This window comes from Crotalus tigris, unplaced genomic scaffold (assembly GCF_016545835.1).
Source record: "Crotalus tigris isolate CLP2741 ecotype Arizona unplaced genomic scaffold, ASM1654583v1 scf7180000019078.1875890, whole genome shotgun sequence".
Lineage (NCBI taxonomy): Eukaryota > Metazoa > Chordata > Lepidosauria > Squamata > Viperidae > Crotalus > Crotalus tigris.
This window is the reverse complement of record NW_024097364.1, coordinates 1,851,021-1,875,890: the sequence shown is the minus strand read 5'-3', so window position 1 is coordinate 1,875,890 and position 24,870 is coordinate 1,851,021. Positions and strand designations below refer to the sequence as shown.

Sequence of the window (24,870 nt, the reverse complement as noted above, 5' to 3'; positions counted from 1 at the left end):
CGTAACCATGGTGACGTAACCAACCTAAGTGGAATTTTCCTCCAATGGGATTTTCCCATGTATTTTACCAGGAAACATACATAGGGCGGCCTAGAAAAGTCAGTGCCCTCCTAACCATACCCAAGCACTCCGAGTTTGTTGGCCATGTCCATTTTGCTCTAGGAGTTCAAGGTGACGTATCCCTAATCCTAAGTGGAATTTTCCTCCAATGGGATTTTCACATGTATTTTACCAGGAAACATAGAAAGGGCATCCTAGAAAAGTCAGTGCCCTCCTAAGGCAGTGGTTGATCAGATCTAAGATGTGTTTGGGGGGGTTATATTTGTTTTGAATAGCTGTCAAGGCTTCTTTGATAGGCACTTGGGTGAAGAGGGATATGACATCTAACCTCACTAGTAGGTCGCTGCGCTGTAAGTTTTGTTTCTTTATGATCACTATAAACTGGAATGAGTTTTTTTACGTGTGAGGTGATGGATTGTGCATAGGGCTGTAGTTGTTTGGCGAGGAATTTGGCTAGGTTTTGTAGAGGTGAGCCTATGGAGCTGACTATAGGTCTGAGTGGGGTTCCTTCTTTGTGTATCTTGGGGAGACCATAGAGTTTGGGGCATCTGGATGATTTCTCTCTGGGAATGATTCTTTGCTGGATCTCTTCGCTAATGGGGGAGGCTTTTATTTTGGATCTGGTGGTTTTTTCCAGGTAGGTGGTGGGATTCAAAACAAATATAAGCCCCCCAAACACATCTTAGATCTGACCAACCACTGCCTATCCAACACATACTTCATCGATAATGGACAAAAATACAAACAAACAGAAGGAGCACCCATGGGATCACCCCTCTCACCTGTCATTGCCAACCTCTACATGGAACACTTTGAAACCCAACCTCTAGAAAAATCGGATCACAAACCCAAACTCTGGCTCAGATATGTAGACGACACCTTCATAATCTGGCCCCATGGGAAAGAAAAACTGGACAACTTCCTCACGCACCTCAACAGCCTACACCCCAAAATACAGTTCACCATGGAAACAGAAGCTAACAACCAACTTCCCTTCCTGGATGTCTTAGTCTACAAGAAATCCAATGGCTCCCTAGGAAACACCAGCTACCAGAAGAAAACACACACAAACCACTATCTGCACGCTCTCTCACACCACCACCCAGCACAGATCAACTCTGTAGCCAAGACACTCATCTCCAGAACAAAACGCTTAGCTGACAAACAACACCTAAAACCCGAACTACACACTCTCACCAATGTATTAACATCCAATGGATTCCATAGAAATAAGATTACAAACCTAATCCAAAAAGAAACCCCCACTAAAATCCAAGACAAAGAACAAGAAAACGGCAAAGCCCTCCTCCCATACATAAAAGGCACCACAGACAGAATCAGTAAGATCCTCCATAAACACAACATCAAAACAGCATTCTGCACAAACAGAAAAATATCCACCATCCTTAGAAACCCCAAAGATAAAATTGAATTAGAAAATCAAGGAGTATACGAAATCCCATGCACCACTTGTCCCACCACATACATCGGACAAACCAACAGAAGAATAAGTGCACGCATTGAAGAACATAAGAACTCAGTCAAAAAAGAGGAACCAACATCTTCCCTGGTCCAACACCTTAAAGCCACAGGACATGAAATTGACTTTAAAAATACCAGAACCATTGCCAAAAGTGAACATTTTAATAACAGAATAATCAGAGAAGCCATCGAGATAGAAAAACGCCCACACAGCATGAACAAGCGAGATGATACCTCCCGCCTACCAGCCATTTGGAAACCCGCCCTTATTGACAAATGACTCCCTAACACAAAAAATGATACCAGACCCACACTCACAAAAACCACACAGGATGTCACCACCACACATCCACGCAAAAACAAACCCAAAGCCACACCGATGATGAGGCACGACCACAAACCAGAAGCCAGACCACAGCTGCATCATTAGCCACTTTAAACCCCTCCAATCCATACATGAAGCAAACTGACACCCTCCATGAAGAGGAAGCACGACCACGAACGCGAAGCCAAAAAATAGCAAGGCAGCCCAAAATCTTAAACCCCTCTGCAACTCAGACTAACCTGAGCACAACCAAACAGAACACTCCCCCAGCCAATCAGAGCACAGCCAAGCCCCTAACCATTCAGAACACACCTCCACCCAATCAGAACACAGCCAAGCTCCCACCCAATCAGTTCATACCCCCACTGGCAGTTAAAAGGAAGAAACAGCTAAGACCACACATTGCTGCTCGAAGCACGAAGCTGAAAACACCAGCCTGAAGATGACGAATGGGACTTCGTCGAAACTTCGGCAAGACACTTCCAATTTTACGCGGGAGAAAACCCGAACAACCAAAGATATATATATATTATATATATATATATATATATAATATATATATATAATATATATATATATATATGTTTCTGAGGTTTTATATATATATATTGTAGGTCTTTGGTTGTTCGGGTTTTCTCCCGTGTAAAATTGGAAGTGTCTTGGCGACGTTTCGACGAAGTCCCATTCGTCATCTTCAGGCTGGTGTTTTCAGCTTCGTGCTTCGAGCAGCAATGTGTGGTCTTAGCTGTTTCTTCCTTTTAACTGCCAGTGGGGGTATGAACTGATTGGGTGGGAGCTTGGCTTTGTTCTGATTGGGTGGAGGTGTGTTCTGATTGGTTAGGGACTTGGCTGTGCTCTGATTGGCTGGGGGGTTGGCTGTGCTCTGATTGGCTGGGGGAGTGTTCTGTTTGGTTGTGCTCAGGTTAGTCCAGTGGTTCTCAATTATTTTCTGTCATGCCCCCCCTAGGAAGAAGAAAAGATTTCGCGCCCCCCCGCGTGACTGTCTATCCAATCGGGTCCTTTGCATGTGTCACATGCGTCCAATATGACAGTATTTGCCGAGGTCAAACGAGCCCCCCTTTACGGAGCCTCACGCCCCCCCTGGTGGGCCCGCCCCACTATTTGAGAACCACTGGGTTAGTCTGAGTTGCAGAGGGGTTTAAGATTTTGCACTGCCTTGCTATTTTTTGGCTTCGCGTTCGTGGTCGTGCCTCCTCTTCATGGAGGGTGTCAGTTTGCTTCATGTATGGATTGGATGAGTTTAAAGGCTAATGATGCAGCTGTGGTCTGGCTTCTGGTTTGTGGTCGTGCCTCATCATTGGTGTGGCTTTGGGTTTGTTTTTTGCGTGGATGTGTGGTGGTGACATCCTGTGTGGTTTTTGTGAGTTTGGGTCTGGTATCATTTTTTGTGTTAGGGAGTCGTTTGTCAATAAGGACGGGTTTCCAAATGGCTGGTAGGCGGGAGGTATCATCTCGCTTGTTCATGCTGTGTGGGCGTTTTTCTATCTCAATGGCTTCTCTGATTATTCTGTTATTAAAATGTTCACTTTTGGCAATGGTTCTGGTATTTTTAAAGTCAATTTCATGTCCTGTGGCTTTAAGGTGTTGGACCAGGGAAGATGTTGGTTCCTCTTTTTTGACTGATTTCTTATGTTCTTCAATGCGTGCACTTATTCTTCTGTTGGTTTGTCCGATTTATGTGGTGGGACAAAGCCAAAAAATAGCAAGGCAGCCCAAAATCTTAAGCCCCTCTGCAACTCAGACTAACCTGAGCACAACCAAACAGAACACTCCCCCAGCCAATCAGAGCACAGCCAACCCCCCAGCCAATCAGAGCACAGCCAAGCCCCTAACCAATCAGAACACACCTCCACCCAATCAGAACACAGCCAAGCTCCCACCCAATTAGTTCATACCCCCACTGGCAGTTAAAAGGAAGAAACAGCTAAGACCACACATTGCTGCTCGAAGCACGAAGCTGAAAACACCAGCCTGAAGATGACGAATGGGACTTGTCGAAACGTCGCCAAGACACTTCCAATTTTACGCGGGAGAAAACCCGAACAACCAAAGACCTACATACAAACACCCGCGAAAACCTCAGAAAACAAATATATATATATATATATATATATATATATATATATATATATATATATATATATATAGTTAATAACACTAAAAATATGAACCCTGGGAATATTCATATCCAAAGTAAAATGAACATCAAGGTATTGATTAAAACTATAAAAGTTTAATTTAAAAACGCCAAGCTTTTGCCGTCACCTGCCGGCATCATCAGGGCTGGACCGCTAGGGTGTGGGAGAGTCATTTTATAGGCAGGCCGGAGTCTGCACTCGGCTCCTCGATCTCGTTACCAGACCCAATTGGTTAAATTGTGCTCCGGTGGTTCGTTTCTTTCTGTCCTTCCTAGCTGCGTGTGTATCTTCATCTACCTTCTTTTCTTTGGATTCTAAGGCAGGTGATGTAAACCCCTTGTCTCTTCGATTGTCTCTATCCCTCAATCCATTCCCCCTTTCGGGTTCGAGTGGTAGTTTGCATTTGTCCTTTTCTTTTCTCCAATCACGCTTCACCTAGTCACTTTCTCTGTGAGTATCTTTCTTTTCATCCTTAATGCCCCTCCCTTGTGGCCAACTGTCATTAGAATGGTCGTGCACAATGTTCCAGACTGGCTGGGGTGGCTCAATGGATTGTTTTTCTATGGGGGTGATCTCATGGTTATAATTATCTTTGGCCATCACACCCTTCCCTTCCTTTTTATCCTCTGTGCTCCCATCGCGTATAGCACAATCTGAGGTCTTGATCTGGGGAGGGCGTGGAGTTGCGATCTTCCTGAGCGTCACAACGCTCCTTCCCTATTCTTCTCCTCATTCCGACGCCTCTCGCTCTTGCGCGTGCACGACAGGAGTCTTGGGAGTCCATGGGTGTTGTCGGCACAAGACACAGTGAACTGATCTCGTTAGCTCTGCCCTCTCGCGCACCTCTCCGTCTGGACTCATTTTTCTCCTTACTTTCCGGAGCGTCCGCAAGCCTGCTGTCATGCTCGGTGTCGCCCCGCACTCCATATGTTTTTGAGCCAGCTGACGATGCAGAGTGGGGGGATCGCTTCTTTCCCGTCAAATGAGTCATCCTGTTTCTTTCTGAGCGTCGGTGAGGTGTCAGGTCTAATGATCTCTCCCCATCTTTGTCTATCGTATCTCCTTGCACGCCAATTGGGATATCTTTGACGTTCGTGATGCAGGGGTTCTGGGCTTTAATTTCTGTCGCTCTCTTAGTTTTTTGCAAGCGTGTTAACATTGCGGGGGTAGTGGGAATTCTCAATCGTTGTCCCTCCTCTTCTGAATTGCATCGAGTTGGTTGGGGGGTTGGCACATCCCCTATGGTTCTCTCACTGGATTTACTATCGGGCCAGTGGTAGTGAGATGGGTGGTTGGTCGCACTCCATGATCTAAGTGCTAAGTGTGCCGGACAGAGGTCAATATGCCGGTTGATAGAGCTGCCATTGGATAGCCATGCTTCCTTAAGCAGTCGGCCTCCCTTAGTACTGTCACTTGCCAAGACGTCTACTTCATTAAAATTAAAGCGGTGGCCCAATTCCGCCATATGAGTCCATATCTGGAAGTGCTGTTCGCCCCTTTTTCACAGCTAGTCTGTGTTCGTGGACCCTGGTCTTCACTCGTTTGGAAGTCTCCCCAACATAGTTGCACGGACAGTCCATACATTCGATCTTATATATGGATGCCGATCTCTCCATGTTGGGGAGCGGGTCCTTGGGGTGCATAATGGCTGCCCGTAGCGTTTGGCTGGGTCTATGTGCTACCTGTATATTATATGGCGCCAAAATTCTCACCGTAGCCTCTGATACATTGCAGATGTAGGGGAGGGTAATACGTGTTGTCTGTGGAGTCAACTCATTAGGTGTGGGGTTACTCCGGGGTTCAGATGGTATACTAAACTGGTTGATGAATCTTGCCGGGTACCCATTGCGCTTACACACTTGGAAGAGGTGGTTTCTTTCCTCCCTCTTAGCTTTGACAGTGCTGCAATGTGACTCCACCTGATTGAATAGAGTCTTAACGCAACTGACTTTATGGGCTATCGGATGGTTGCTCTCAAAATGGAGGATCCTTTCCGTGCAAGTTGCTTTTCGGTGTACCCTGGTGGTCAAAAATCCATCCAGTTGGCATTGCACCAATACGTCTAGAAATGCTAGTGTGCCCTGATTTTCCTCTTCCATGGTGAACTGGATGTCCGGGTATACCGAATTCAAAATGCCCATAAAGTCAGTCTTGTGTTGCTTCTTGATGACTACAAACGTATCGTCCACATAGTGGGCCCAAAATTTTGGTTGGTACTGGGCCATCGCTATGTGTTCCAAACGTTGGAGCACCACCTCTGCAATTACACTTGAGATCGGAGACCCCATTGGTGTTCCCTTGATCTGCTCAAATATAGTGCCCTGAAAGGTGAAGTAGGTCTTTAAGCAGACTCCCACCAGTTTTATAAGGTCTTCCGTCTGGAGGGAGTCCTGATGTTGTTCCTGTTCTCCTTGATTCAACCGGTCTCTTAATACTGAGATCGCAAGATTTTGCGGAATAGAGGTGAATAAGGAGACCACATCAAAAGATACCCATAAGTTCGTCTTCCTCCACCCTCAGGGTTCTAATCCTATAAAGGAACTCGTCTGCTGATCTCACGGTGGTGTTACTATTATTGGGCAAGTGGCTGATGCGTACGCTCAGCCACTTGGCCAATTCAGAGGTGGGCGTGCCCCTAAATGCAACAACAGGACGGAGGGGGACGTTGGGTTTGTGTATCTTGGGTAAGCCATAAAATCTGGCAAGAGCTGAATCGCCAGGGCATACCCTTCTCAACACATCTTCCCCCATCCTCCTATTGCGTTTTAAGTCATCAAGAAGCTTATTAATACGATTCCTCAAAGTGGTGGAGGGGTCTTTACTCACTGTTTTATATGCAGCACTGTCATTGAGCAATTCCAGCGCCTTGCTAATATACACCACTTTGTCCATGACAACAGTTGCCCTCCCCTTATCAGCTGGGAGTATGACAATAGTGTCATCTTTCTTAAGTTGTATCAGGGCCTCTCTTTCACTCCCAGATAATGTTTGGTAGCGTCTGTGATTCATAATGAGGCCCGTGACTTGTTGCCTGATATGATTCTTGGCCTCCTCCCCTGCTCCAATATAATGTAAAGTGGGTTATAATGCTGCTACAAAGTCAAGGGCGCCCGCATCTGTGAGATTGTAACCCACATCCCGTTGTAATAGAGCAAGTTATGACTGGGTTAAGATTTTAGAGGACAAATTGCATACTACTCTTCCCGAAAAGAAAAGAAGGTAGATGAAGATACACACGCAGCTAGGAAGGACAGAAAGAAACGAACCACCGGAGCACAATTTAACCAATTGGGTCCGGTGATGAGATCGAGGAGCCGAGTGCAGACTCCGGCCTGCCTATAAAATGACTCTCCCACACCCTAGCGGTCCAGCCCTGATGATGCCGGCAGGTGACGGCGAAAGTCTTGGCGACGTTTCGACGAAGTCCCATTCGTCATCTTCAGGCTGGTGTTTTCAGCTTCTTGCTTTGAGCAGCAATGTGTGGTCTTAGCTGTTTCTTCCTTTTAACTGCCAGTGGGGGTATGAACTGATTGGATGGGAGCTTGGCTGTGTTCTGATTGGGTGGAGGTGTGTTCTGAATGGTTAGGGGCTTGGCTTTGCTCTGATTGGCTGGGAGAGTGTTCTGTTTGGTTGTGCTCAGGTTAGTCTGAGTTGCAGAGGGGTTTAAGATTTTGGGCTGCCTTGCTATTTTCTGGCTTCGCGTTCGTGGTCGTGTCTCCTCTTCACGGAGGGTGTCAGTTTGCTTCATGTATGGATTGGAGGGGTTTAAAGTGGCTAATGATGCAGCTGTTGTCTGGCTTCTGGTTTGTGGTCGTGCCTCGTCATCGGTGTGGCTTTGGGTTTGTTTTTTGCGTGGATGTGTGGTGGTGACATCCTGTGTGGTTTTTGTGAGTTTGGGTATGGTATCATTTTTTGTGTTAGGGAGTCGTTTGTCAATAAGGGCGGGTTTCCAAATGGCTGGTAGGCAGGAGGTATCATCTCGCTTGTTCATGCTGTGTGGGCGTTTTTCTATCTCGATGGCTTCTCTGATTATTCTGTTATTAAATTGTTTAATAATAATATTTATATTATTATTTTATATTATAAATAATAATATTTAATTTATATATATATATATATAAATTAAATAATATATATAAAAATATTCTTCCCTCCTACAGACACTCCACTCTACTAACAAAATTGTTTAGCTACTCTCTAATGTGTACTTTGTGTGTTCATCTGCTACCCCACATAGGTTCCATTTCCTCACCATAGACTTGTACTGTCCTTATGCCGAAAAGAACCGCACATGCTTGCCTAGGTGTTTAGGAGGGGCCTTAGCCCGTTGTGGCCTACGCAAGTTTAGGGAGGGTGCTTGGCCTGACAGCTCCCCTGCCCGGCTGGACAGACCAGGACTTGACCTTAATGGCACCTGCCCTACTGGCCCATCTGTTTGGCTCACTAGACCAGGACATTTTTATGCACACGTTTTGCAGGTGACCCCTGATAGGGCGTACTGGCAGAATTGCCAGAGCTCTCCCCAGGCTCCGTGAGAGCAGCTGCATTTTCCCAAGCCTCTGAATTGGCTGGGGATTCCCCATCTACTCTGGATGGCTCCTGGGAACTTAGTCCCTTGAGCCCGCGACCAGTCTCGGACATGACCTGTGTTGCAGATGTGCCCCAATACTCCCAGTCCCCAGTGGCCGAGGTGCTAGCATCAGGAGTTTCCTCATTAGCAACCCCCTTCTCGGATGAATTCCTGTTTGGAGTTCTTGCAGATACGCATGACTCTCTGCTCGGCACAATAGCTGAACTCTGAGGATGTCCTTGTACCTCCCCTGGAAAATTCCTAGCGCCCTGCGGTATGTTCCAGGAACAGTGAGGCTGTGTCTCATATGGTGGACCTGAAGTGTGAGATTGTGTCTCAGGATGTTGACCTGAAGTGCGACAATATTCCTGGGCCCACTCCTCCCCCAAGAGTCCCATATTTGTGGGGTCATAGACAATTGAAGTGAAAGGTTATTTGAGCCTCTTTCCAAGGCTCAACTGTTTAAGAAAGGAAGCCAAGGATCTGTCTAAAGCAGGATTCTCTAAAATAGTCAATATCCACCCCAAGGGTGAATGGGACTATCCAAAGAGTCACTTTTATTATTTGTAGCATTTACTTACATTGTTATTTAAAGTTTATTTAATTTTATTTAAACATTTACATTAATTTCACAAACTACAATAAATGGGAGGTTGATGAACAATCTGAAATGTCACAAAGGGATCAATGAGCTGAAGAGTTTAGGGAACCCTGGTCTAAAGCAACTAAAGCACAGGTGTCAAACTCGATCACATCAGGTAATGTATTGTGATGTATCGTGATGTTTTTTGCCTTTGCGGAGCTGGGGTGGGCGTGGCCTGTGCGTGATGCATCCAGCCAGGGGCCGCCAGTTTGACACTCCTGAACTAAGGCAATTGGTTGCAACCACCTGGGCCAGGGTGTTCTGTTTTTTTTGTCAGGTACCGAAAGTAGTGAGGTTATCCGGGTAAAACCACTTTTTTTTTCCTCATACAAAAATAAGACAGCACTTTGGCCTTCCTTTTCCTCTTGTAAATCAAGAATGCAAGTAAAAAATATTTCAGCTGAGCAAATAGTGATTTACACAATTTTTTACCTTTTATATATTAGGTACACGACCTGAGGCAGTTTCCTCTCTTGAAATTCTTTTAGAGCAGAACAATGTCCATTAAAATGTGAGTTTCCAATAAGAGAGAATGAGCTAATGGAGCATGAAAGCAAAGAAATTGGATGCCCCTCAAGCTTTCAATCATATTTGCAAGGCCTCCCTCATAAGGAGGGGAAAAGTTTGAAACTGCTTATCGAAAGACCATCCTTAAAACACATGCCATTACTTAAGCAGGGTAAAAGCCATGACATTTGTTTCTTGTTTTGTAATGTGGCATGTCAGCTTCAAATTACACAAAAGGAAGAAAATAATTATTTGCAATCTGTGCATGGGCATTCCTTACACTCTTGCAATTCTTACATGTTAACTAAATATATTTGCATGCGACAAACAACCTTCAGTAAAATGGGAAAATATTTTATGCCCAACTGATTTCAGTGGGCAAGATTTAAGTACAAACTCTATTAAAAGGTCAATGAGGCTTGAAACGTTGGTTAAATTCTTTCCAGTTCCCGGGTTTTTTTTTTTTCAATGGCAGTAGCCAGTTTCAGAGAGTATCGTTTCCCTCTATTCCAGAGCATATGAACTACAAGCAGCATGACCTAAGTAACCATTTAACCTGTTCTACTGCCAATATTTTGTTATTGCTAAAGATCTTACTGGAGTTTTGCTCATTATTTGCTTATATGCCTAATCTTTAGAGCAAATGGTTCATACATTGTTTTTGGTTTTCTTCTGGCAAGAAAGAAACATGGTGTAGTAGAGGAATCTTGCATTTTTCAGGCAAATGATGAAAAAAGCATATTGGAAAAGCAACTGCATTATCTATTTATTCAAATGCTCAGGATGTGATTTTAAAGGTCAAGCTGAAGAAGAATGAGGCATAACTTAATAAGATTTTAAATTGTTGAAGTGAAGAAAGGGTATTTAATCTTTGATTTCCTCATTGTCTTTTCTGATCAAAATAAGTTTTGTAGCAGGTTATTTTTGAAGGTGGGAAAAACCAGTACTGAGATGGGATTTTTTGTTGTTGTTGAGAAAATGAGGATAACAGCTACTTGAGTTGACTGCCTGTGAGGTTCTCCCAGGGTCAGGCCTAGAAAGACTGAGCATCTTTTCCTGAGCATTTTATAGATTTGTTTTAAAAGTATTGCTATAGTTCCCAGGTTACATTTGGAATAGTAGCACTAATAAAGAGGATAGTAAATAAAATAAAATTTATTAATATATTTTATTACTTCTCTTTCCTATTGTTTTAAATAATTGTTTAAACAGCTAGATAATTCCAATCATTGTTCAGATTAGAAATTATTAATATTAAGACAACCTGCTGTGATTTGTAGTTTAACATTGGCACAAAAGACTTTGTTGTTAGTTGTGAAGTCCTGTCCGTCCCATCGCGACTCCATGGACAATGTTCCTCCAGGCCTTCCTGTCTTCCACTACCGTATATGCTGGCGTACAAGGCGACCCGGCGTATAAGACGACCCCCATCTTTATCACCGGGCCGCATTCCTAGAATGTCGTCTTATACGCCGGAAACTACCAGTATTTCCGACGTATAAGACAACTCAGCGTATAAGACGACCCCCGTCTTTGGCGCCGATTTTAGCGCTTGCGGAAGTCACCTTATACGCCGGCATATACGGTATCTTCTGGAGTCCACCCAAGCTCATGTCCACTGCTTCAGCGACTCTATCCAGCCACCTCATTCTCTGTCGTCCCCTTCTTCTATTGCCCTCAATCTTTCCCAGCATTAGGCTCTTCTCCAGTGAGTCCTTCTTTCTCATTAGGTGGCCCAAATACTTGAGTTTCAACTTCAGGATCTGGCCTTCTAAAGATCAGTCAGGGTTGATCTCTACTCCACTGTAACCCAAATACGCCCTTCCATATAATCACAATATACTTTCTTTTTTAAAAAATAGTTATTTTATTATTATTTTTTAAAAAAACTCTACCCAGTCTTCATTTTTCTTGTAAGTAAGTACATTTGCACCAACTAGCCAAATCCCAATTTCTTGAGAGAGAACTTTGAGGCCAGTTTGTTTGCATAGTTTCACAGCTGCAGTTCAACCACAAGTCCTTTGGGGCAAAAAATAATACCAGATCTTGTTATGGAAAATGAATATGGTACAAAGAAAAAGCCTTGGTAATTAAATCCTTCCCGAAAATTCAGCATTAGAAATCATTCAAAAGCCTAAGATCACAGACTCCATTGGTCAAACAACTCTTCATGCTATCCAAAGCTGCACCTGTGTGAACAGTACCCAAAGAGGTGACAGTGTAAGAATTTGCTGGAATAATCTCTGGTGAAGCTGAGTAGAAGTCCAACACACCAAGAATTAAGCTTGTCCAATAGCGTAGGCACAGTAGGAAGCTCCATCAATAAAGGGCAATGTGGAGCATAAAAAGCAGACCTACAGTAGGAGGGAAAATAAAGTATTATCGTCATGTTAGCATTTAGAATTTATAATATAAATACACATCAGAAATCTGAGGATTAAGTTGAATCAAGGTCTGGTAAATTCATGGCCTTAGAGGCCACATACTATAATGTTAAATACAAGACAAGGCCAACAGGAGGTGCAGAGCAGACCATGAATGCCTTCTCCACTGTTGCTGTAGTAAACAGTCTGAGGAGAACTCCAAGGATCAGCTTGTTATTCTTGCTTTCCAGCCTGGCTTGAGTGATGTGTGTTTGAAGTTGGTGTAAATTGCTTAAGTTCCTTGATATATACTGGAGAACTTTAACCCACCCCAATACATAAGCAGATGGGTAATAGATTCTAGACAGACAACCCCAAATATTTACACCATCTTTCGCTGTTGACTTTTGCATCAAAGAGGTAAAAACAACTTGTTTTCACTATTTCTCCCCCAAGTCCATTCTGTGTGATTTTCAGACTTGGTATTAGTTGTAAAATAACACAAAAACAGACACAAAGCAACTTCAGCTATTACTTCACTTGAGCAGTTTAAAACTCAAAAACTTCAATTAAGTTGACCAGTTTAATTCACTGGATAATCAGCCTGGCAAAAAGTTTATCAGTTTCTGCATACCTTTCTCACACAAAAGGGAGTTCCCTAACTGCTTTCATATTTAAATCCTGTTCTCAGCTCCAAGACCAAACTTTCCCAATATTTCTTAGATAGGTGGCAAAAAAGGCAGAGATGTTACAGCTCTCTCTCCAGCCCCCAATGATTCTCTTTTCTTGGACTGAGCTGTTTCTGCTCTCTAGGTTTCCTGCACTGCTAAAGTAGCCTCTTCCCTTGAGGTGCCTTAGAGTAACATTCAACTCTCAGTCCAGTTGAATTCACTACTCCAGATAAATTGGAATGCTGATTTTTGCCTCAGGCAGCAAAATTTCTTTGGCCGGTTCTGATTATAAATATGATTCTGTAATGAACAGGAACACCCCTTTCTTGAAGAATAATTTACAAAGATGGAAATCTCTACCTCCTGCAGAGAATTCAGATACAGTGATACCAAACAAGACTTATTATCTCATTCTTTTACATCTGCACATTATTTTATTCATGCTTCTCAACACCTTGAACGCTAGAAAGACAGAGAAGAAAAACGGTTGGGCAAACAGTTTTATCTTCTCCTTTAGAAGCAAACTACATCTTACAGTGGTGAAATTCAATTTGAACTGAGCCAAATCTTCATAAAAGCGGTGGGGGGGGGGGATAAAATGCAGAATAAGCAAGTGAGATAACAGTGTTTTCCTACCCATGTGCCCAATGGTTAAAATGTGGGACTGGAACTCAGAAGACTCTCAGTCATAGCAAATCTGTGCCATTCTTTGTCAGTGAGGCCTACCTCATAGGTTTAAGATTCTACATCAGTGTTTCTCAACCTTGACAAATTTTAAGGCATGTGGAATTCTGGGAGTTGAAGTCCACATGCCTTAAAATTGTCAAGGTTGAGAAACACTGCTACAGATAGAATAGACCGAGTATGGAATCTACCTTGAATTCTGGGAGAAAAAGTGGGGTACAAATCTAAAATCTTCATCATCACTTTCATTTTTAGACAGGAAAAAAGCCAGAGAAAAAAAATTTGGAGTGACAATATAGGCAAAGAGAAAATTCATATAATTTTGATAGCAACCTTATATATATGGATCTGTTGCCATGATGTCTAGACACAAGGAGTCTTTTATTGCTGTTTACAGAATCTCTGGGGAACAGTGCATGGAAGCAAAAAGCTTTTTGTCACAAAATAAGGGGAAAAAAAGGTTTGTTTGATACTCAAGAGAGAGCAGTCCCCCAAAGTCTAAGTGCTTTTATTCTCTAATGGAATTGCAGCCAGTAATAGGGAGGTAGTGAAGCAAATGGGGAAAAGCAGCACGGAACATCAGTGGGGTGACTTTTATACCGATCTTGGTAGCAGATCAATATAAAAGGAGATCTGTGGGAAAGTGTTTACAGCCATACATTCTAGGACAACTCTGTGTTGAGTGTGTGTGTGTGCGTGTATGTGTGTGTGTGAATGTAATTAATATTAAATACAGATAGTTCTCAACTTATGACCACAACTGAGCCCAAATTGTATGTTGCTAAGTGAGAAATTTATTCAGTGAGTTTTGCCCCATTTTATGACTTTTCTTGCCAAATTTGTTTAGTGAGTCACTACAGTTGTTAAATTAGTAACATGGTTGTTAAGTGACTTTGACTTTGCTTGTCTGAAGTTGCAAAAGGGGATCACATGACCCCGGGATACCGCAACGGTCATAAATGTGAAAAAAGATAGTAAGTCACTTTGTTCAGTGTTGTTGTAACTTTAAATGGTCACTAAGCAAACTGTTGTAAGTTGAGAACTACCTGTATATTATAATATTATAATGTGCACAGTTCCTCTTGTCTTATATACTGTAATATGATTCTGGTACCCTAAAAATACAGGTAATACAGGATACCTCTTTGTAGAATTCTGATTCTGGTGCTTAAGGGAGAAAGACCCAACTATGCTGAATTACAAAGCAGATCTTGATGCACCAGTGGATCAACCAATTATTGTCCGCCCCTGGCTGACTTGAAACATTTGTCTAAATGCTAACAGAAGTATGACTTGCTGTTCCCCCCTTGACCTTTGTGGTTTTGGAGCAAAAGGAGGGGAAATGTGGATTGTTATTGCAATCAGTAAGGAACTGAATTCATCCTTTACCTGGTGACACTGAGTGACAGTGTTGAGAAACTATAGGTAAACAAAAAAAAAGAAGGTTACATCAACAAAGACTATTCTAAGCCTACTGGGATAGTGGAAGAAGTAGTTCAATTCATCTGTCAAATGTCAAGGCAGGCTGGACTATTCAGTAATTTTCCTCTAAGTAGAAAGCAAAGATTCTCTCTTTCTTAGAGCATGGACAAAATGAAAAAGGAAAATTTAATACAAACAATTAACATCATTAACATCAGTCTGGTTCCATGGAGAAATCACTCTCTTATTCACCCCTCCCTGCATACAGTATTAATAGGGCTCATTTGATTGGCCCACCCCAGTCAATTGATGGACCGAATGAGGCTTCAGAAAGAATTTGGAGTTTTTCTTAAGGAGTTGGTGGGTGGTTTGGTTTAGGCTTTAGCCTCTGTCTGGAATGGGCAAATGGGTCAGCCCTTGTAAGATATTGCTCCTACATCCCATTTCCATGTGCACATTGGGTTAGAAGGAGCTCCAAGAAACACCAGAAGAGAGACGTGGAGTGCCGCTAGACTAGAGGACAATTCAAAGCAAGTCTGACTAAATGTGGGTGAGAGCCCATGTCAGGGATTATCTCATGGCAATAAGGATGGCAATATTTCTCCAGCTGCATCATAACTGCCAATAGCTACCAAGCAGCTATATTTGGTGACCTGGTCTCAGCTGGTAGGGAGGAACCCCAGGATAATCTACAAGGCTGCTGCGAGCAAAATTCATGTTATCTGGTAGATAAAACCATTCAGATCAGCTGCAACTTGGACTCTGATTGGGCAGGTCTGGGTAAAGTGCCAAAGAAATGTGCCTTCTCTGTCACAATAATGGTCTCTGGAATGAGGTTCTCCATGAAATCTGTGTGGCTCCCACCTTGATGGCATTCCAGAAAGCCTTAAAGACCTGGGAATTGTCCCAGGCCTTGGATTAGGGTAGTTGAGGGCCCTGATGGATCTGTTTGAGGGTGTGGATATTCTTAGCCAGATTTTGTTCTTTATTCCTTATTTCTTTTCTAAAAAAATAATTTTTGTGTTGAATTTTCCCTTCTGTTTGGCTTTTAGTGTATATTACCCAGAATCAGTTTAGAATCAGGCAGTATCTAAATTGGATAAATTAAATTATCTGCAAGGTACTAAATGCAATGGTCTTGCTTAGCTTGATTCTTGAATAATGCTGTGGGAACAGTGTAGTTAGTAGCTACTTTGGTTCTAGCTGCTAATTCTGAAATCAGAAAGAGGTTTATTCTGCTGAGCTTTTGGACTCGTGCTGGAGCCCATCCTCGGGGAATTTCTCTCTGACAGAAGTAGAGGGAAGTTTCCTGAGAATGGGCTCCAGCACGGGTCCAAAGGCTCGGAAGAGTAAACCTCTGGTCCCGGTGACTGTCCCAGGTTGGCTCTTGCAACCTTATCTTGGAACGCATATATTTGCCTTCATGTATAAAGTACACAGAAGAGGGAATATATCCCTTCACTTTCGGTGAAACTTTACTTAATTTTCTTGGAGCAAGGGATGGGGAGCAACAAAAAAAAAAAAAAAAAAAGGAGAAGGTCATCCAAGATTGGATACAGCAAACTCCAGTAACTAAGCAGACCCTCCTACAAAACACCTTATACCCTATCTCTGGGGTGGAACCTAACAACACAACATTATCTTTCTGTATATGTGTACCTTACCTAGACATGATTCATGCAGGCTTAAACTTTTAATTTCATTTCATCACTGTCCAAAGAACAAATATAAGAAAGAAAAAATAAAGGTAAATAGTATGTCCTACTTCAAAAGTTCACTAAAGATGATTGATTAGGGATTTCTGCATTCTCTGCACCCAGCATTCCCCCCCCCCTTCAGAAGAGCCCAAACATTGTTATAAAAGGACTGCACTCTACAGATTAAAATAGAGCCTCTTCGTTCTGTGGTGGTCTTCAGTTCCACTTTTAGCAGAGTTGTCTTCAGTCCACCATTCTTCCCCAGAAGGCCAGAATTATTCTTAATCAAGGATTAGATTCAAAATGGGTTTGTATAAATCATTTTAGTTCAGGTGCAAGATTGTCTTCATCTGACCCCAGGACTACTCACATTTTTGAGGCTAAAAAGTATTTCCTGTAAAGGTATGTGGAAATGACCTTGGGAGACGGGATAAAGAGATGCTGCCTAAGGAATGGTCAAATAAGAGGCAGCACAACCCACAGCTGCATAGTGGGTGAACCACCAGGATCAAGAAAGACCCTTCCTAGGTTCTTGGGCTGTAAAGGTGACAGTGGGAGAACTGTATGTTCAGACTTGCAAAATTTTGTTAACGAAGCTTTACAATAATGTAGAATTAAATTATCTGGCCATATTTCCTGCCTTGTCTGCCTAGTAAGGCTGACCACTCTGGAAAGCTAAAGGCTATTAACAGGACAGCTGCTTACAGGGATCATCTGATTAACAAGTGTGACTTCTATCATGCCAATCAGCATACAACTTGGGAACATGCAATGCGCAGCAGTGTTGTATAGGGACAAGAAAACAGGCCCTCAATTTGCAACACCCATCTAAAAGGGCTTTGCTTTGCTCTTTTCTTCCCAGAGGCAACAGAAACTTTCATAGGCAGGATGAGAGATGCAATCACTTCTCAGAAGCTGATCCTTCCTTGGGAGCAGTGCCAATGGTACTTGTGGGCAAAATGTACAATGTCAGATAGTTTGGAAAAATGAGAAGCAGTACAGTGCAGTATCAGGGTCTGCTGAAACATCAACGTGAAGTGCAAAGCAACTAATAACAGAGTAACAGAATAACTAGAAGACCTTGGAGGTCTTCTTAGTCCAACCCCCTGCCCAAGCAGGAAACCCTGTGCCATTTCAGACAAATGGTTGTCCAATCTCTTCTTAAAAACCTTCAGTGTTGGAGCATCCACAACTTCTGAAAGCGTCTCCAGAAGTTATTCCAGAAGATATTTAAGATTCCTATTGTGTCAAACATCACGGACCTTTTGAATAGTTTAAAGCTACACCAAAGGGCCACCCAGGAGATAATACTTTTTGATCTCGGAAGTATTGAATCTTAAAGAATCATACCATTGATCAGTCTTCATGGCCCAGCTGAAGAATGTCCACCATTTCTTGAATCAGCAGAAGTTTTTACCAACACACTAGCAATCCCTCTTCCTGACATAGGCACAATACTGGCAAATGGTGCAGTCCTTATATGTTCAGGTCAATTGGTAAATTTCACTGTTTTCTTTCCCTCCCACTAACATCACCAACCAGCATGAAAACATCCAGTAATCACTCTCTTTAATTAGGGATGGGGCAGGGTCAAGTTTTGAGAGATGGCTAGATGATGAGTTTAGCCATTTGTTTTGCACAGGTATTTTGTACCTGTGCATTCAGAGGAAATATTGTAGGGGCTTTTTTGGGTGGTGGTGGTAATATGAAATCTGGGTTCAAAAGCAGCCTGAACAGAGAGGCACAGGGGAAATTAACTGGTGGAGCAACAGAGAACACTCTTCTACCCAGTGGTGGGATTCAGCCAGTTCACACCAGTTCAGAAGAACCGGTAGCTAATTTTTTATTGCCCAGGCCCAGAATGGACATCTGGAAGCGGCATCCACACAGAGAACTGGTTGTTCACATATTTGAATCCCACCACTGCTTCTACCCTCCCACTTAAGCATGCACTCTGCTATTACTGCTGGACAGCTGCTTTAGGACTCTGAGCTGGAAAGGCTTGGAGAGTGGGAAGATACAGGGAAGAATGTGATTTGAAAGAACCAATTTCTCTCCCATTGCCCAAAGCAGAGGCCAGCTTGGGGTGGGAAAGGGGGGCTTGCTTGCATTAACCTGGCTAGCAGATGCTAGGCTGATTTCACTCATTAATAACCATCAAACTTTCCCGGGACATAATAGTGGGTGAAGCCAACCTGATTAGATGCAGCTGTCTTCAAGCTGCTTTTGGTGGGAATTTGGGATGAGATATACCATCATTAAGAAAAAAAAAGAGAGAGATTGTAGGGACATGTTCATGTTATGGCAAGTTGCAAAATACCCCAGATCAAAACCAAACAAGCCATAATATACACATATGACAGGTTTTTTTTTTGTTATCTTGTAGCCTGGTTACTCTCCCCTCCAGTGGCCTTTCACTTCCTGTATCCTTGTAATAATTTTAAAAGAGAACAGGAGAAACCAGTATTTATCCAAGGAGGGGAAAAAAAAACCCTGTCCATGCTCTTGACGCCTACAGTATTGATCCGAGTTTAGGTTAGGTCCTGTGAAGTTGAAACTAGAAGCGCCAAACTGCTCAACTGAGCTGATCTGGGAGTGGGGGAAAAGGTGATCAGCAAAGGGACTGAAGGTGCATCATTTCATCCCAAAACGATTTTAAAGCTGGCGGAGACGCTCACACTGTGCCATTGTTGAGAAAAGCAAGACTGAAGTCTACTTAAGCTTTAACTATGGCCCGGCTAAATTAACCGCGCCTCTCCAGGCAGCTAGGGTGAAAAAAGACACGCGGTGGTTACCTGGTTTCTGTTTCCAGTTCCAAAGGCGATGCTTTACACCAGCCGCTCCTCCGTTGTCCCAGCGTTTACAGGCACCCCAGCGCGGAGGCGACCGAGTTCCAGGGGCCCGTCGGGACGAAGCGAGGCTGCAGATTTCGGGGTCTTCGCTGGGGCGCCACGGGCAGAGAACAAGGAGGGCGCAAGCGCCGGCCGGCGACGCTGGGAGAGGCGCTCGGAAAGCTTGGCTGCCAAGCGCAGGAAGCTGGGGTGGCGGCGGGGTTCGGGAGAACTCGCGGCCATCCCGGGAGGCAGTTCTTCCGCCGGCACCCCGCGCAGGTTTCCCGAATACCAGAACAGCCAGCAGAGCAGCGACAGGAAGAGCAGGAGCCCTCCTGTCAGCATTAAGAAGTCTTTAAAGGAGCGCCCGTCCACAGCAGGTCTCCCCACGCCGCCCGCCAACAGCAAGGCCAGCCCGGCCACGTCCAGGACCAGCGCGATCGCCAGGAAGATCGCGCAGCGCCCGTAGAAATTACGGGCCATGCCCGTCCTGGCGGATCATCCGCGGTCCGGCTGGCTGGCTGGCAGGCGATACTAAAGTCTTCCGCCACGCCCCTTCAGGTGCAAACGGAAGGCCACGCCCCTTTATCTGCCGGTGGAGAGGCGAAGCTCAAGCGCTCCTCGGAACGCTTCGGTTGATAGAAAAAGACCCCCACCCCCAAACCCCCGAGGGGGCTCGGAAAGGAGCTGCTGGCCTTGGCCGTGATAGCTTCAAAAGTCCCAGTCTACTAGATTAGTATTTCTCTCCCTTTACTTAAGTAACAATACTGTTATCCGCGCTGGGGCCGTATCCCAGTAGTTAGGATAGTGCAACCTGCTAATCGCGTTACGAGAAGAAAGAGAGATGGATGGATGGAAAACCGGAACCACACTGCATGGAAAAGCGAAACGAAAACTCTCGCCAAACTAAGCGAGGCTCGCCCGTCTCTAACTTTCAGTAAAACTGAGAAAATCGGAGTGGAATCTTAAAGCTGACATAACAGTGTTTTTTGTGTTCATGAGAAATCAGAAAGAAGAAAAAAAAAAAAAAGAACTCCGCCTCTCCCCCACCCTTCATTTCCGTGTCTGGAGACCTGAGCAGTTTTCCCTAAGTTAATGCCCTTCATGTGGATTGGACTTCAACTCCCATAATCCCCAGTCAAAAGTCTAGTGCAAGTAAAGTCCATCAGGAAAGCAGTTAGGAAAAGTTTCTTCTAGAATTTAGAGCCATTCTTCATCCTTGTGTTTTTTATCAAGCCATAGTGTGCCCAGAAGATGCTAATTGAGATGTCTTTCAAGTGCATTCCTGACTGCCGCCAAGTACATTGAGGACCTGATTCCTGAAGAGAATGAAAGGAGGACAGGTATTGGGCATCCTTTAAGGCTGTTGACCAGGGTCCCCCTCCCTCTGCTAAGGGCCCCTCCCACCAACAAATCTGTAAGAAAGATCCTGAAATGCAGACAAACCAAAATCATTTCAGAAGCCTCCTCAGATCAACGTTCTAACTGGCCTATAAGTATCAACTTTCCAGTATAAAATTCCCAATCCCAGAAATTACAATGGTGATTTTAAAGAGCACTTATTCTCTTATTTTTGAATTAATTAACCCTTTGGAAAGATTGTTTCTTAGAAGGAAGGATGATGATGTTGATGGTCAATCCAAGAACACAGTTCAGGTACATGTGAACTGCGTCTATAATTTCTTTTTTTATATATAATCTATTGAAAACAAAGAGAAGGTGGATAGGCAGAAAAGAATAAGGAAGCAATCCACATTTTTTGGCATTTTTCAATAGTTCTCAGGTATGACTGCATATAGGCTGCTTAGTGAGTCTTTCCAACTTTATTTTGCATACCGCCCCTTGAAAGCCATCAGTTGTTTCACATCAAGATCACACCTTTATTGCACTCCATGCTAATTAAGTGAATAACTGCCATCCTGGTTCAGTGCTAACACTGGTGATTGGAGATTAGACCCCCCCCCCTTGGGCTACTCATAAATGGTCAGCCAAATGGTCATGAAAGTCATCCCTTTGTCATTTTTAACCATCCTTCTTAGGAGTCAAGTCAAAAGGTGTTGATGGGTAATTATTTTACTTTAATTCAATCCTGAGATTTACTCATTTCTGCATTTCTGTTAGATGATGGCTAACAGTAAAACCACTCATTTAGTATTCAGCAATGAAGAATATAGTCCTTCCTCTTCATCTAGGGTGATCCCAATAAAAAATGCTCTTCTCTGAGTCTGCTATTTACTTTAAGAAAGAAATTTCTATTGCAGCCAATGGAGGAGGAGAGCTGTGTTAGCCCACTGTAACAAAAATCCCACAACGTAAACCACTCAAATCCTTTATTAATATGCCACAGCCAATCTTAGACAATGGCACCATGCTTTCTAAGGCATTGGGTGGCACGCCTAAATTTGCATACAGCCAACCAACCTGAAGTAGATTCTCACAAACAATGAGAAACAACAAGACAATGTCATTAATGTGGGGATCAGACCCTGCAACAAACTCAGATGCATCATAGGCCCCAACAAGTACACAAAAATGATAATAGGTAACATGATATACGCTAACAATGCCTGACTGGATTTTATGTAGGACAAATGAGACAAGCTTTGTGCAATAGAATGAATGGACATAAGTTTGACATCAGAACTTAAACCAAGGACAAAGTAATATCAAAGCACTTCATCCTCTCAGGATACTCCACAGCAGATCTCAGGTGACTGTTTTGGAAAAATGGGACTTTAACTCCATCGCTGAGCAAAAGGTTGTTGAATTAGCATACATCAAAAGATTTCACAATGAGTTTTTAATGTATAACAATTGTTAATTGATGTGTTGTTGTTGTTAATTGCGAAGTCGTGTCCGACCCGTCGCGACCCCATGGACAATGTTCCTCCAGGTCTTCCTGTCCTCTACCATCTTCTGGAGTCCATTTAAATTCACACCTACTGCTTCAGTGACTCCATCCAGCCATCTCATTCTCTGTCGTCCCCTTCTTCTATTGCCCTCAATCTTTCCCAGCATTAGGCTCTTCTCCAGTGAATCCTTCCTTCTCCTTAGGTGGCCAAAGTATTTGAGTTTCAACTTCAGGATCTGGCCTTCTAAAGAGCAGTCGGGGTTGATCTCTTCTAGGACTGACCGGTTTGAACGCCTTGCAGTCCAAGGGACTCGCAGGAGTCGTCTCCAGCACCATAGTTCAAAGGCCTCAATTCTTTGGCGCTCAGCCTTTCTTATGGTCCAACTTTCACAGCCATACATTGCAACTGGGAAAACCATGGCCTGGACTATACGCACTTTTGTTGGCAGGGTGATGTCTCTGCTTTTTAGAATGCTGTCTAGATTTGCCATATCTTTCCTCCCCAGGAGCAAGCGTCTTTTAATTTCTTGGCTGCAGTCCCCATCTGAAGTGATCTTGGAGCCCAGAAAAATAAAATCTGTCACTACCTCCATTTCTTCCCCATCTATTTGCCAGGAATTAAGAGGGCCGGATGCCATGATTTTGGTTTTCTTAATGTTGAGTTTCAAGCCAACTTTTGCACTCTCCTTCTTCACCCGCATCAAGAGGCTCTTTAGTTACTCTTCACTTTCTGCCATTAGAGTGGTATCATCTGCATATCTTAGGTTGTTGATATTTCTCCCGGCAATCTTAATTCCAACTTTTGATTCATCTAGCCCTGCCTTTCTCATGATGTGCTCTGCATATAAGTTAAATAGGCAGGGTGACAGTATACAGCCTTGCCGGACTCCTTTTCCAATTTTGAACCAATCAGTGGTTCCATGTTCGGTTCTCACTGTTGCTTCTTGATACGCATATAGGTTTCTCAGGAGACAAATGAGATGGCCTGGTACTCCCATCTCTTTAAGAACTTGCCACAATTTGTTGTGATCCACACAATCAAAGGCTTTTGCATAGTCAATGAAGCAGAAGTAGATGTTTTTCTGGAACTCCCTAGCTTTCTCCATGATCCAGCGTATGTTGGCAATTTTATCTCTAGTTCCTCTGCCTCTTCGAAATCCTGCCTGTACTTCTGGTAGTTCTCGATCCACATACTGCTGGAGTCTAGCTTGTAGGATTTTAAGCATAACTTTACTAGCAGGTGAAATGAGTGCAATGGTGCGATAGTTTGAACATTCTTTGGCATTGCCTTTCTTTTTCTTTGGAATTGGAATGTAAACTGACCTTTTCCAATCCTGTGGCCACTGTTGAGTTTTCCAAATTTGCTGGCAAATTGAGTGTAGTACTTTTACTGCATCGTCTTTTAAGATTTTGAATAGCTCAGCTGGAATACTGTCACCTCCATTAGCTTTGTTGTTGCTCAGATTTTCTAAGGCCCATTTCACTTCACATTCGAGGATGTCTGGTTCGAGGTCAGTGACCATCTCATTGTGGTTATCTGGGATGTTAAGCTCATTCTTGTATAGTTCTTCTGTGTAGTTTTGCCATCTCTTCTTAATCTCTTCTGCCTCTGTTAGGTCTCTGCCATTTTGGTCCTTTATCATGCCATCTTTGCATGAAATGTTCCCTTCATATCTCCAATTTTCTTGAAGAGATCTCTGGTCCTCCCTATTCTGTTGTTTTCTTCTATTTCTTTGCACTGTTCATTTAAGAAGGTATTCTTATCTCTTCTAGCTATTCTCTGGAATTTTGTATTCAATTGGGTGTATCTTTCTCTTTCTCCTTTGCCTTTCGCTTCCCTTCTTTCCTCAGCTATTTGCAAAGCTTCCTCAGACAGCCATTTTGCTTTCTTGCTTGTTAATTGATAAGGTATTGTTAATCTGTCTCACATGTAATCTGCATCTACATAACTTCCCCCCCTCTTTTAAATTTTACCTCAGTCTAATCTCTCTGTCTGATGAAGTGAACTGCGCCTCATGAAAATTCCCATCTTATAATAGTCTTGGTGGCGCAGTGGTTAGAATGCAGTATTGCAGGCTAATATTGCTGACTGCCAGCAGTTTGGCAGTTCGATTCTCACCAGCTCAAGGTTGACTCAGCCTTCCATCCTTCCAAGGTCGGTAAAATGAGGCAATAGGCTGACTCTGTAAACAGTTTAGAGAAGGCTGTAGAGCACTGTGAAGAGGTATATAAGTCTAAGTGCTATTGCTATTGCTATAATAGCAAATGTTAGTTGGAAAAGGTGCTACCAGGCTCCTCTTGATTTTTTTTGCTGCCAATGAAAAGTTGCATTTCTACCACCGTGAGAATGGGGTGGGTTCTGGATTCTTTCCTCGCTTCAGAAGCATTTTTGAACTTTTGAAACTAGAAGCTTTAATTGCAACTAAAGGTAATTCTCAACTTACAACAGTTAATTTAGCCACCGTTCAAAGTTAGAACGGCACTGAAAAAAGTGACTTATGACTGTTTTTCTTTCTTAATGACTATTGCAGCATTCCCATGGTCACATGATCCAAGTTTGGATGCTTGGCTTGTATTTATGACAGTTGCAGTGTCCCAGGGTCAT

The 24,870-nt window shown here is 43.3% G+C and overlaps 1 protein-coding gene across 1 annotated transcript; it reads right to left on the bottom strand.

The window, feature by feature from the left end:
• Positions 1-11,589: 11,589 nt before the first annotated feature.
• On the bottom strand, positions 11,590-19,959 carry TMEM238L (transmembrane protein 238 like). Its single transcript, XM_039359557.1, has 2 exons — positions 19,379-19,959; positions 11,590-12,100 (listed from the first exon to the last, which is right to left on the bottom strand). The coding sequence occupies exon 1, from the start codon at positions 19,895-19,897 to the stop codon at positions 19,412-19,414; it is 486 nt and encodes a 161-aa protein (XP_039215491.1). The 5' UTR covers positions 19,898-19,959; the 3' UTR covers positions 11,590-12,100; positions 19,379-19,411.
• Positions 19,960-24,870: the final 4,911 nt, after the last annotated feature.

Excerpts from the sequence above, each read along its gene's own strand:
- TMEM238L (XM_039359557.1), bottom strand. The coding sequence starts at position 19,897 with ATGGCCCGTAATTTCTACGGGCGCTGCGCGATCTTCCTGGCGATCGCG.